We start from the raw sequence: 13,226 nt of genomic DNA, 5'->3' as shown, positions 1-13,226 counted from the left end.
GTGAAGTAACCAGGAACTTCTCCCCCAGAACTGAAGCCAGTTGTAGTTTTGGACATAGTAAGGGAGGGTTATAGCCCGTCTACTTATTGTTTTGCCATATGTGTCCCATCTGTGAAATTTCCCTGCACTTCCTGTCTAACAGCCACAACAGGAAGTAAGAGAAAATCCCTCCAAGAGAGGGGATTTTCTTCTAAGGATGTATGATACAGTATCATTATACCTAAATAGTACTCAGTGTTATCATTTCTCCTACTTAGGTAACTTGGGTTCACAGCTGGTGGAGTATAAGGAAGAGATGTATATAACTTCAGACTGTGGAAATACATGGAGACAGGTAAGTTGCTCATTATTTTAGTCAGTACGACTTTGGAAAGCTCTGCCATTTTTAGTCTTTAGAGAAAATAATGACCTTACGGCTAAGGCTGGACACTGCTGAGGCTGAACCGAAGTCCTCTTGCCTTTGGTAACAGGATCATTAAACATGAACAGGGAAGATAGGATTGATTTTTTGAGATGATGGGTAAATAATGCAGTGAACCTGTCAGCCATTTAAAGCTGTTTAAGGATAACTACACTTGCTTATTTTAAAACATCCCTGATACACCCCCTCACAACTTCCTTCGTAAAATAATACATTTAAGCACATACCTGAGATTCATACCTGTGCAGATTTTCACTATTCTGGCTTGTAAAAGGCAGGCAGCAGGAGCCAGCAGACTATTTAGTGCATGTGTTGCGCGCACTATACATTATTTTCATAGGGAGGTAGAAGACATGGCCTGCCTTAGATGCAAGTATACCAAGTGACATTTGTATTTGCTTAGGGACCTGACAGGGTCTTTAAAAATAGTTAAAGGAGAACTTTTGTTAGAGTGAAATATATTCCTCCCAATACTTTGGGCCAGCGTTTGTAACTGAAGCTGTCACACGTCAGCTCTATAGATTGAGAACTGAGCGATCACATACTGTTGATCGCTCAGCTCACAGCTTCTCCCTGCAGAGAGTGGTGACTGTCAGTCACTGCTCCCTGCAGGAATTCCTCCCTCCCCTCTCTCAGTTCCTCCAGCGCTCATTGGAGGGACAGCAAGGGGAGAAGGTGGGCACAGCTGGCTCCGGCACTAGAGATGCAGAGTCAGCTGTCAATCAGGCTGCGGGGTGGATCCCGACAATATTTCCTGGGTGCAACGCTGCTCTGTGCTGTCAGCATATAGCGGGCAGTAGCTTGCTATTTGCTAAGTTTGGGTAACAGGAGTGCATTAGTAAATCAAAACAGGGCTTTCTTTTGGTAATATTGTCTTGCAAAATGATTTTTTTAATGCATTTCATAGACAAAAAAAGTAATATGACTAAACAAAATGCACTTTTTTTCTATTTTGATCAGCGTTATTTAAAAAAAAAGACTGTAATTAAATGAAATTATAATGTAGGTAAAAAAGTATAAATTTGATTCTATTATTTGCCCTGTTTAAAATCACACTAAAATTAAGATTCTGGCACATGGCATTGCACATGAAATAAAGTCCTTTTTTTTAAATCTGTTTCTTTTATACATGACACTAAAACAAATTACCGAACAAAACGAATAAAAATATAGTTTAAGTATAAAAAAAATGAGGAAAAATAAAAATAATAAAAAAATAATAACACTGCAATAACACTGCAGCTGTCACACGCTGGCTGTATAGCTCAAAAACAAGCGATCACAAACTGCTGACCGCTCAGCTCATGGCTTCTCCTGCAGACACTGACAGTCACCTCTCCCTGCAAGAATCCCCCCCCCTAATCTCTCTATTCCTTCAACACTCATTGGAGGGACAGACAGGGGAGGGGGCGGGCACAGCTAGAGAGAGCCAGAGCCAGCTGTCAATCAGGCATTGGGGTGTATCCCAATAATATTGTCGGGAATCTTCCTGTCTGCAGCATGGCAGTAGCCCGCTGGATGCTAAGTTTGGGTCACAGGATTACATTAGTAAGAGCCACACTGCATTCAGGAAGGTTCCTGACAATATTGTTGGGATACACCCGACTGCCGGATTGACAGCTGGCTCTGTCTCTCTTGAGCCAGAGCCAGCCGTGCCCACCCCCTTTCCTGTCTGTCCCTCCAATGTGCACTGGAGGAATAGAGAGGGGGTGACTGACAGTTACCACTGTCTGCAGGAAGAAGCCGTGAACTGAGTGATCAGTAGACATGTGTACCGGCAAAAAATTTGTTTAGTTTCGTTTTGATTCGGATTTTGCATTATTTCATTTTTTTGGTATTCAGGTTCGAAAGTCGATTTTTTTCGGGAATCGGATTTGGACGAAATTCGTTAGCGGTGGTCTGTACGAATTGTCGTTTCGTTTTCGTCTCATGCGTTCGTTGCATCACAGTGACATTTGAGAAAAAAAAATAAAAAATGTTCTGTATGCTGAAGAGGAAAAAAAAAGCATGAGTTTCTCCCCCAATTCATAGGAATTAAAGAAGGAACCCCCCAAGATAAAACAAAAAAAGTGCGTTGGGTTCCCCCCAAAATCAATATCACGTCCCATAAAACGTGGGGTCCCCCCTAACATTTCTACCAGACCCTTGATCGGAGCACAGGCAGGGCAGGAAAGTGGGGGATGATCGAGCACCCCCTCCCTGCCTCTGGGGACAAGGGCCTCTTGGGGACAAGGGACGATGGGGACAAGGGTCTCTTCCCCACAGCCCTGACCCGGTGGTTGTGGGGGTCTGCGGGCGAAGGTGCGTATTTTCATCGGGGTACCCCTTTAATTAGGGGCACCCAGATGCCACCGCCCCTTGTGAATGAGTAAGGGGTACCCCTACCCATTCACTAAAGGGTTAAATCAAATAGTTAGTAAAAAGTCCAGACTTTTGATCAAATCCTTTAATTGAAAAAAAAACAGAGACAATTTTTGATTATTCATTTACTTTTTGCCCGCCGACCCGCTGAAATAAAAAAAGCCCCGCCGCACGACGACAGTCCGAACCCGGCGAAAACTCGCCGCAAAATGACATCTCCTGCTATTGACATCCTCCTGTGATCTCCTGAATGCCATTCGGGTCTGTGAGCAGAGGATGTCAAAGGATGTACAATTCGTACAGACTACCGCTAACGATTTTCGGAATCGGAAATTCGGATTCATTTGCATTCGTAATATCTGTAATTCGCATACATCCGCATCTCTGAAATTCCGAATTTTCGTCCGAATCGCACATGTCTAGTGATCACCAGTTACATGATTGTTTAGCTCTTGGTATACAGAGCCAGTGGGGGTGATTTACTAACCTAAACACACACACACACCAGGTGTGTGTGATTTTCACACAGAAAAACGTATTTATCAACCAAAAAGTCTCTAAAAGCATATTTCCACTAATGCCATATATGGAAAAATCATGCACATGATGCATATATAATGCTGCTTCACAGTTTAGACAAAAATGGTTAGCTCATGCATTTACATTCCTTGCATTCATCAACGCAAGCAACACAACATAGAGCTAATTTACCCAACATCACCTTGGAATTCCTTCAGGGCTTTGCACAACACACCTGCTGGGTGTGTACACATTACAAAGGTGTTTAGATTCCACCCATAGATCATGCTGGGAGGGAACACACTGCAGAGGTGTATACACGTTCGTGGTGTGTTTATAAGGTTAGTAAATCAACCCCAGTGTGTCAAAGCTGCAGTGTCCCACGCCGCCTCTAAGTATTGGAAAGAGTATATTTTGCTCCCAATACTTCTCCTTTAACAAACTGAAATTGAGCAAATAAGCATAGTTCATGTTTATCACAATTTGCTTCTTGACATCCTTGTACCACTGATACAAAATGCATTAGTTTTAGCTATGTGGTCTATAATCCTTTTAATGTTATAAAAGGGAACAGCATAGAGATTTCTGGTCCTAGGAAAGGCAATGTTAGCACTTAATCTCGGCCTGAATCTACATTATAATTAGTGAAGGCTGAGCTTTAATTTACAAAACTGAAAATACCCTGGACAAATCTGTAATAAAATCACTTTTCTGCTCTGCATCACAGAATCTTACTCCTTTAAATTCTGTTTATGTTCTTTCTTGCCCGGAGCGGCTTAGTGCATATAAATAAATATTATCTGCAATATAAATAATAATTCTGCTCATCTAGTGGGCCACTTACCCACCATGGCATCTTGTTATGGTAGAAATGAGCCAATTAGAGAAGAACTGTGATTAAAAAGCATGTGCAGAAAGTCACCTTGTGTTTCTTATTGCTTGTAATGGGAAAATGTAAATGCTGATAATTCCTATTTCATGCCAAACTATTACACAGGTCGGCGACAATGTAAGAATGTGAATAAATATGTATGTATAGTATACACACAGGGATTTTCGCAGGTGAGAAGTCTGTGATTAAAGCATATCTAATCCCCGAAACAAAAATGTAATAGATTGCAGCCTTGTAGTGATGTCTGCATTAGATTTTGTGGGGCTTTTGTTCCTTATGTTCAGCTGGTGATCCTGCTAGTAACACACTTCCTGTCCTAGAGTGACAGAGCTTACTCGCTGTATTGTATCTATGGATAAGCAGTGTTGTCACCCTAGGACAGGAAGTGTGTTAGAGCTACAGAACACCCCCTCTCCTTATCTCCAATACAAAGGGGTCTTTCATATTCCCCATAGGGATCTGAGAGCAATGCTAACTGATTACTGTCTTCAGAGGCAGAGAGCAAAAGAAGTGTAGGGACACCCCTGGTTATAGCTATTCAATAAGTACATTAAAATACTCTTGTGAGCTGATAACTTCTTTTGCTCTCTGCCTGAGACGGGGGAGTGTGCTGGTGGTGGACAATACCCAGGGGTTATGTTGACAATGCACGTTACTTGGGGGGTTCTCACACAATACCTCTGTCCATTGTCCTGCCCAGCTCACTGACGTCTCTGCTCAATGACGTCAATGAGCTGGGTGGGATGCGGGCCAGAGCATTACAGGTTGTTAAGAGCTCTTAGCAACCTGGGACGCTCTGGCCAGAAAGGCCCACGTGACCCAGTGAGATGCTGCCTGAGGCAACTGTCTCTGGCTTCCTTATTGTAGGGATGGACCTGAATATAACAAAGTTATTTCAATTTTCATATATTTCATAACACACAAAAGGAAGCAAATAGGAAAAATCCATTATGGGGGTTTACATACACTTTAAAGAGACAATGTTACCTAAAAAAAAAAAAAAATGCTGCAGGTATGTAGTCTAAGCACCTAGAGGCACAGCAGCCTCCCAACCCTTTCTGTCATGCCTGAATTCTGGCCATTTTGACAGGCAATGGGTAGTGTCAGTGTTGCTTTTAAGCTTTGCTCTTCAAGCATTTCTAATGTCTAAATGGGTGGCCCCTGACAACATTCTTGGTAAATGAAGTCCGTGACAACATTCTTGGTAAATGAAGTCCCTGACAACATTCTTGGTAAATGAAGTCCCTGACAACATTCTTGGTAAATGAAGTCCCTGGCAGCATTCTATGTAAATTAAGTCCCTGACAGTGCTCCCTTTTGTTAGATTTCTATAGCATACCCTTTCCACCCCCCCAGCCACAGTACAGTTCGGCAGGTGCACATTTTAACCCCAAATCCATGGTCCCTAGCCCACTAAACAGTCAATAAGATTTTAAACATTGTTATGACAGTAAAGGTTAACCAACACATCACAACGTCTCACATTAGCTAGCCTTCTTTGGCACTGTCAGAAACCCTCACTTAACTGTGACATACCACTTTGACCCCCATAGAAGTCCTGCATTCCACATTTATAAACTAGTTGGGTCAAGATTACACTTGTAGTGTCGTGGGCAGGACGATGGACTGAGGTAATGTGTGAGAACCCCCCAAGTAACATACACTGTCAACATTATCCCCCCCCCCCCAAGGGTACAAAACTAAATTTCCCTCTGGACCCTTTGTAACAACCCCCACCCTTGCCCTGCAACCTTTTGGGCCCATTCACGCCAGTGTGATATGGTACTACAATGTACAAGAAGAGGCTTAGTGGGCAGCACACTGGCTTAGTGGTTAGCACTTCTGCCTAGTCCCCGGTTCTAAACCCGATCAGGACACTGTCGGCAAAGAGTTTACATGTTCTCCCTGTGCTTGCGTGGTTTTTCTTCCATACCCCAAAGACATGCTGGAAGGTTAATTGGTTCCTGTCTAAATTGTCGCTGTATGTGTGTTGAGATAGGGACCTTAGATTGTAAGCTCCTTAAGGGCAGTGACTGATGTGAATGTGCAGTATGTAAATTGTTGGTGCTATATACTATAAATACCTGTAATAAATAAGGCATGCTACATGCATCGATGAGCTCCAATGCCATTCATTGTCAAAAGCATACCACTTGCATTGCAATGTACCACCATATGTTGCCGTGCACTGGCAGCCCATTCAAAAATTTGGATGCATTCATGTTAAACGCACCACCGAAGACCACCCTGGTATGAATGGTCCATTAATATTCTAATAGAAAAGCAGGGTATGGGGGCCTATCTCTGTTATGTCAAAATTCCACCACCTTCTCTAACCTACTCCTTCAAGGTAAACTAAAAAGTCCCACCACCGTGACATCAAAGCCCCAAGCCAAGACTATGCCCCTACTCTTCCTTCTGGGCTGCCCCAGTCAAGCACCCCTTCTCCTAGTTTTACATGTCTCAGGACATTCATTCCAATACAACTGTTGTATGCTTTTTATTAAGCAACTATTTCATTGTTTAAATAACCTTTCCTTTTAATGAAGAATAATGAGCAGCAGCTAGGACTTCTTCCACCCTGTTCAGAATAATAATAGACATAGGTTCTGTATTGTTCTTAGTAATGTAGGTAATCAGTTAGCCCTACTGTGCATCCCGCTGGTGTGTGAAATGAAATTTTGAGGCAAAAGATGGATCCTGTGAAGTAGGAGAAATATTTTTATGAATTGCTTTGCATTCAGCTGTTAATACTACTCTTTCCCCTCCTATTTGTTTGGCTGCAGAGTGAACCCGAGTCTCATCAATTGCAGCATCGGAACAATGGTATTTGATATGAGAATTTCAAATGCCAAGGCACTGCAGAGTTCAGACAATTGCTAGGGATTAAATGCATTTGGAACGCAAGACTTCTGGCCTTCCTGGAGCTGTATTCACAGACGGACATTAACGAGGAGTAATTTTTTTCTGTACCAGGAAAAATAACTTGCGCTAAAGGCACAAAATCATGCAGTTGACATAATCTTATGTTCAAGATAAGGCCCAAATGAAAAGTAAAATGCAATTCTTCATAAGGTGTAAAACTGGATGAAGGTTGGCAAATAAATTAAACACACACACACATGAAAATGCTGCTACTACCTCTTACTTACAGTCTATTAAACAGATATTTATTTTGGGTACTGTTACCTTATTAGCTGAATTACTTATGTCACACAGTAATTGCAGCGTTCCACTTACCGAGAATGTAATAAAGGTTTGCACATATGCCAAGTTATAAATAAAGATTGATGACAGAAAAGCCAGCTTAACTTGGCAGTAGAAAGTTTTATACTGACAATTAAACATTTGCTGAAGTAATAAGTCAGAATCAGGAGGTGAAATGTAGAAATCAGACAAGGTAGGGATGTAATGCAATATTCCTTCCAACAAGAAGAGTGAATAGGGCGACAGCATAGAAAAATGTATTGGGTTCCAAACACCAAATATTGCCATATTAACAGTCTTGAATTCTTAGGATCTCTCAGGATCAAAATCTGGCAAAACACTTAAAGGGGATGATTTACAAAAAGCACATTTTTCCCTTTAGGTTAGTGAATGAGGTGAAACTCTGCTGACTCCCATCATCCAACCATGTGCAAGCTTAAATACTGTTTGTTTGTTTTTTATTCTCCTTGCACGTGATTGGGTATTCATTGCTAAATTAATTTTCACCACATTAACTAAGCTAAAGAAAACCCCCCCTGCAAAGAGCAAATTCTCTTGCAAAGCAAACAGCCTATTTGCCTTTAGAAAATCCACTCTTTTGGCTCTTCATGTTGTGGGAGTACCTTTGTAAAAGGTGCCAATACTAAGGTGATGAGGCCTGGGAGAAAGGGCTTTCACCCTTTAAAGGGTCAGGCCAACACACCTTAAAGTGACACTAAACTCAGGAGTTAAATCTTAAAAATGCATTCAAGCACCCTAACATTTAAGAAAAATTATTCTTATTTGTGTATCACTCTGTTGTAGATCCTCAAATCATCTCTGAATTAGCGCTGACATTGTCCGTCCTACCTTCTCGAGGAAAGGATAGTTCCCCATGGCCCCTGTGTTTGTTGTAAAGTAGCCACCGCTACAAGCTCACTCCCGTGATGGACTACAATCTCACGTTTAGTTTACTCATTTGTATTGAAGTTATAGTCAATCACAGGAGTGAGTTGGGAGTGGTGGCTACTTCACAACACACACAGAGACCGTGGAGAACAAAAGAAGCCACCCTCCAGAAGGAAGGACTGTGCTCCTTAGCTTTGATGCCAGATGTGAACCTAATGCTATTGCATTAGAGGTGTAGCAAGGGCATGAAGCACCCAGGAACAAGTAATTAATTAGCCCTTTCCCCTCCACAAACCAAACCATAGTTCAATGCTCTGGACCAATTGTTCCCTGCCTAGGTTTTCCCCTCCTGATCCACCACAGAGGTGAGGCTTCAAATCGCCTCATTCTCCAGTGCTGCTTTGTTAATTTAGGAGCAGCTTCTGGGCTCGCTTCTATTTCCTTTGGCACTGCCCCTTTTAATCTGTCATGGAGGAGAGACTTGAATGTAGTGATTTCAAGCGTCATCTCCGTGGTGGATTAGGAGGGGTGCTGCCACATCAAAAGAAGAGAGCACAGAAGTGTGTCTAAAGACACTGATCCACCAGGTGGAGAAAGGATGCTATTTGGCTACACAACTAAATCTATTGCTTTGCTTGAAAAATAGACCCAAAATGTATGCTTACGTTTTTGTGGGCAGATTGCACCGTAATTAACATTCAACCTCTGTGATGAATATCCTCGCGTATTTAACTGTTTACCCCAAGTTCTGCTTTAAAGTGTCAATAATCCCTTCCCCCCCCAAAAAATAAAATAAAACCTGCCTAATATGGGTTTTTTTTGTCTATTTGTGTATTCACACTTTCCCTCATACATACATTACCTGTTGATCCTGCCAGTAAATCATCCTTCCTTGTCAGTAGCGGGAACAATCATGGTGTCTCTGCAGCGTTGCCCCCATAGTGCACGTGTTCCCCTTCTTCCACTCAGTAGGCCGTGTCTACTCTCAACTTACTGAGTAATTCTCATCAGCACGCTCAGGGGTGGGACCAAACCCGAGCGAGTCACGTGTCCTGTGGTGTCACTTAAGTTTTTTCAGGCTCTCCCTCCCAGGCTGTGCAGCTGTCAATCAACCATCTGACCCACCCCACAAGCATGGCTCTGCATGACCTGAGTGGAGGGCATGTGAGCTGCTCCAGCTTAGCCCCACCCCAGACCTGGGCTGTGCTAGGAAGAAAAAAAGAAAAAAACACGTGGCCCAGACATTAAATATTAAGAGCCTGTTCACATCAAAATTGGAATGAAATCACAGTCATCAGATGGTTTGTTGATTTGCAATTGTACCTTTTGATTTCCTTTCAATTTGTTGCATTGCACTCCATTGTTCAACGAATGCTAATGGAGAAATGCATGGATGTGAATGGGACTAGTTCATACTGGATCCATTGCGTTACTTGCTCTGCAAAAAAGTAGTATATGTTCTATTGTATTTTTTTCACCACAATGTAACACAATGGAACAAAGCGGTGTGAACTAGCCCCATTCACACCCATTAATTTGTCATTGCCCTTCCATTAGCATCCATTGAAAAATATGTTGCAACGCAATGGGCCCTATAAGGCATTTGCATCTGAATCGGACCCAAAAATGCGAGTCAATGGAGGTATGTTGACTTGAGTTTGCATAGGGCGTTGATATTTGTTGCGTTACGTTGGATTTTTTGGAGGTGTTTTTTTGGTTTGATTTTTACACTAAGCTATATGGGTAATTGGTTCTGCATTGCATTGACATGCATTAGCAGTTCACACCAGTTCGTTGTTTTGCGATGAAAAAAAGGAGAGCCTGTTCTACTTTTTTCAGTGGGGGGCAGTGCAATACAACACAGTGGTATGAACTGCTCCCATTCACACCCATTAATTTTCAGATGTTCTTGCACTGGCATCTGTTGAAAAACGGATGCCAACGCATCTGGTGTGAATGGGGCCTAGAAAAGGTATTTCATAATTTCTTTGTAAAGCATTTCAAATATAAATACATTGTAGGTGGGGGTGCCCTATCTTTTATATATGGGAAAACTATCAGGGGTTAGAATCACTTTAAAAGGGAACTATGGGGTAAGTGTTTTTCCCCTTAGTTCTTTTAAGGGTCACAGGAGGATATATACAAGCATCCTCCCGTGACCAAAAGCTCAGTATATCGTGAGCTACAGTTTGCTGTATACTGAGACCGCCGTAGCCGGGACTGATCCCGACAATGCTGTCGAGATCCACCCAGCTGCGTGAAAGACAGCTGGCCCTGTCTATCTAGAGGCAGAGTCAGCTGTACCCGCTCCCTCCCCCGTCCGTTCCTCCAGTCCGCGCTGGGGGATCGGAACGGGGTAATCCCTGTGGGGAGCCGTGAGTGACAGTCACCGCTCTCTGCGAGAGGTGAGCGAGCTGCGGTATGTGTTCGGTCACTTCCGATCTATTGAGCCGACGTGTGACAGTTTCATTGTCACATGTCGGCTTGAACTATGAGGGTGTGTGAAAATCACTCACCTCATAGTTCTCCTTTAACAGTGAGTTTGGAAAGCTAATGGTCCCTAATGTTACAGTACTAGGGCTCCCATCGTATGGCTACAAGCCTGCTACTAATGCCAGCATAGGGAGTATTATCTGGTAAAAATATAAAAGGGGCTGTGAGAAACGTCTCCGTTGTCCTAAGCTCCTGAACAAAGTTGACAGATCATTCCAGGCAGATGATGAACAAGTGTAGAGCCACTGCCAGCTCCCTTAAAGAGCCTTCCTTTCCAAAATCCTTTCTACAAGAATGTCCCTCTTGGCAGCAAGAGGACGAGGAGGGGGCGAGAAAGATTTAGGAACCGGTGGAGCCGCATGGTGTAGATTAAGATGATTGTCATCACCTTTCCACGCATTAATGTGTCATTCTTTACAGCCAAGATAGCGGCAGCTGGTTCATGACTGCTTTAGCGCCGTCAAACATAATATCAATCCAAAACAAACAAGAGTATAAAATACAAAGGACGGAAAAAAAAGAACTGTCTCCAAGTATCACCTTACAGGGCTTAGCGGTAATTCTAAACGTTGGCTTAAGATCTTCTTAAGTAACGATTATGCCCCCTCCCCCATTGCCCATTCCCCTGCACTCATAAAAAAATTGCAAAGTGCTAATATGATCTTAAGTGGTCGCTGAAGCTTTGCAAGTATCAGTAACTCAACGCAAGATTGGTTTTACTGTTGTTGCGTCTATTGTGATGAGAAGATTTCCATGTATTTGCAAAATTCTCCATGTTTTTGAACCTGGCTTATTAGTATTGAAATCTCTCTATGCCAGCTTAGCAAAGCCACATGTTCATTATGAACATTTCCGAGGTCATTAAAGCTGAACTCCAGGCACATAAAAAAGACACAAATTAATGCAGCTCTGCAATCATTAATACATCATTAAATGTATTGTTTTTAAATGCAAGCAGGGCCTGAATTTAACCTGGCATCGGCCTTTTGCTGTGCCTGTACAGTGAAAGAAGAACCAGTACAAGCAGCCAATAAGTCCATGTGCTGCCAAGAAGCATGCTGATAGGAGGAGGGAGCAGAGTGATAGAGAGATGAGCTCATCACTGTGCTACTGCTGTCCAATCACAGACTGGATAGAGTCCTAGACACTCTAAGCTCAAAGGAAGTGTGTTGAATGATGCTGGTTTTCAAACTGAGGACATCTAGTGGCAGTAAAGGAGCACTGTGGGGGGAATTCTCTGGAATGAAGGTGAATATTTGAAAAGCTGCTTTTTTTATTTTGCCTTTTAACAAGCTATTAATTTTTATCTTGGTAGTTTTTACTGTATTTCAGCTTTAATATCTTACAAAGAGTTATAGATCATTAGCCAGTGGCAGGATATGTATAAAATATGGAACCTCATTGATTTTCTTGGCTTGTTACTACTATAACATGTATCATACTTTATTGTGCCCTGGGCTTATCTAAAAATCAGTGAAGCTGCAGCATTGACAGATACTGAATTCAGCATTGATTTTTAGCAGACACTGTTCAATGCACCCCCGAGCAAGGTCGATTTGCAAGATGAGGGGCAGATGCCCTTAAAGAGACACTGTTGCTAAAAAAAGTGAACAAAGACAGCATTTTATACAGATAACACCATCTTTGCTCTCTTGCTGAGACACAGCCAGCGCTAGAATCTTCAGCATCCCACATTTCTGTATGTGTCAGATGCACACAGGGCCGTCTTTAAGGGGGGGCAAATGGGGCAGTTGCCCTGTGTCCCATAATTTACAAGGTCCCACGGCAGTTGTACCTTTCTCCCCCAGTGGCAGACAGAAAAAGAGCCGTGGCAGCGCCAGTGGGGAGATAGGTTGGCCCTCCATTCTCAGTAGCAGTCAGTCTAAGAAGTGAGAGGCCGTCCGTGCTGTCTGAGTGCATTGCTGTGCAGAGTCCTGAGTGCATTGCTGTGCAGAGTCCTGAGTGTATTGCTGTGCAGAGTCCTGAGTGTATTGCTGTGCAGAGTCCTGAGTGCATTGCTGTGCAGAGTCCTGAGTGCATTGCTGTGCAAAGTCCTGAGTGTATTGCTGTGCTGAGTCCTGAGTGCATTGCGTTGTAGAGTCCTGAGTTTATTGCAGTGCAGTGTCCAGAGTCCATTGCAGTGCAGAGTCCTGAGTCCAATGTGGTGTACAGTCCGGAGTCCAATGCGGTGTAGAATCCTGAGTTGATTGCAGTGTAGAGTCCTGAGTCTATTGTGTTGTAGAGTTCTGAGTCCATTGCAGTGTAAAGTCCGGAGTCCATTGCCGTGTGGAGTCCTGAGTTCATGTCATTAAAGAGTCTTGAGCCCATTGCGGTGCCGAGTCCCGAGTTTATTGTGTTGCATAGTCCTGAGTTTAGTGCATTGAACTTTATATACAGTATCTATATTCACACATACATATATTGTTTTTATTTTTGGGGGAAGGT

At 42.8% G+C, this 13,226-nt stretch overlaps 1 protein-coding gene across 1 annotated transcript in view; it reads left to right on the top strand.

The window, feature by feature from the left end:
• SORCS2 (sortilin related VPS10 domain containing receptor 2) overlaps positions 1-13,226 on the top strand; it is a 513,810-nt gene that overhangs the window by 412,703 nt on the left and 87,881 nt on the right. The window contains exon 11 of the mRNA XM_018554989.1: positions 258-334. Within this exon, the coding sequence (XP_018410491.1) occupies positions 258-334 (77 nt within the window). The remainder of the gene's footprint in view (positions 1-257; positions 335-13,226) is intronic.

Source organism: Nanorana parkeri, unplaced genomic scaffold (genome assembly GCF_000935625.1).
Source record: "Nanorana parkeri isolate BGI_ZX_2015 unplaced genomic scaffold, ASM93562v1 scaffold180, whole genome shotgun sequence".
NCBI lineage: Eukaryota > Metazoa > Chordata > Amphibia > Anura > Dicroglossidae > Nanorana > Nanorana parkeri.
Note: the sequence above shows the minus strand (reverse complement) of the source record. Positions and strands in the feature narration are given on the sequence as shown.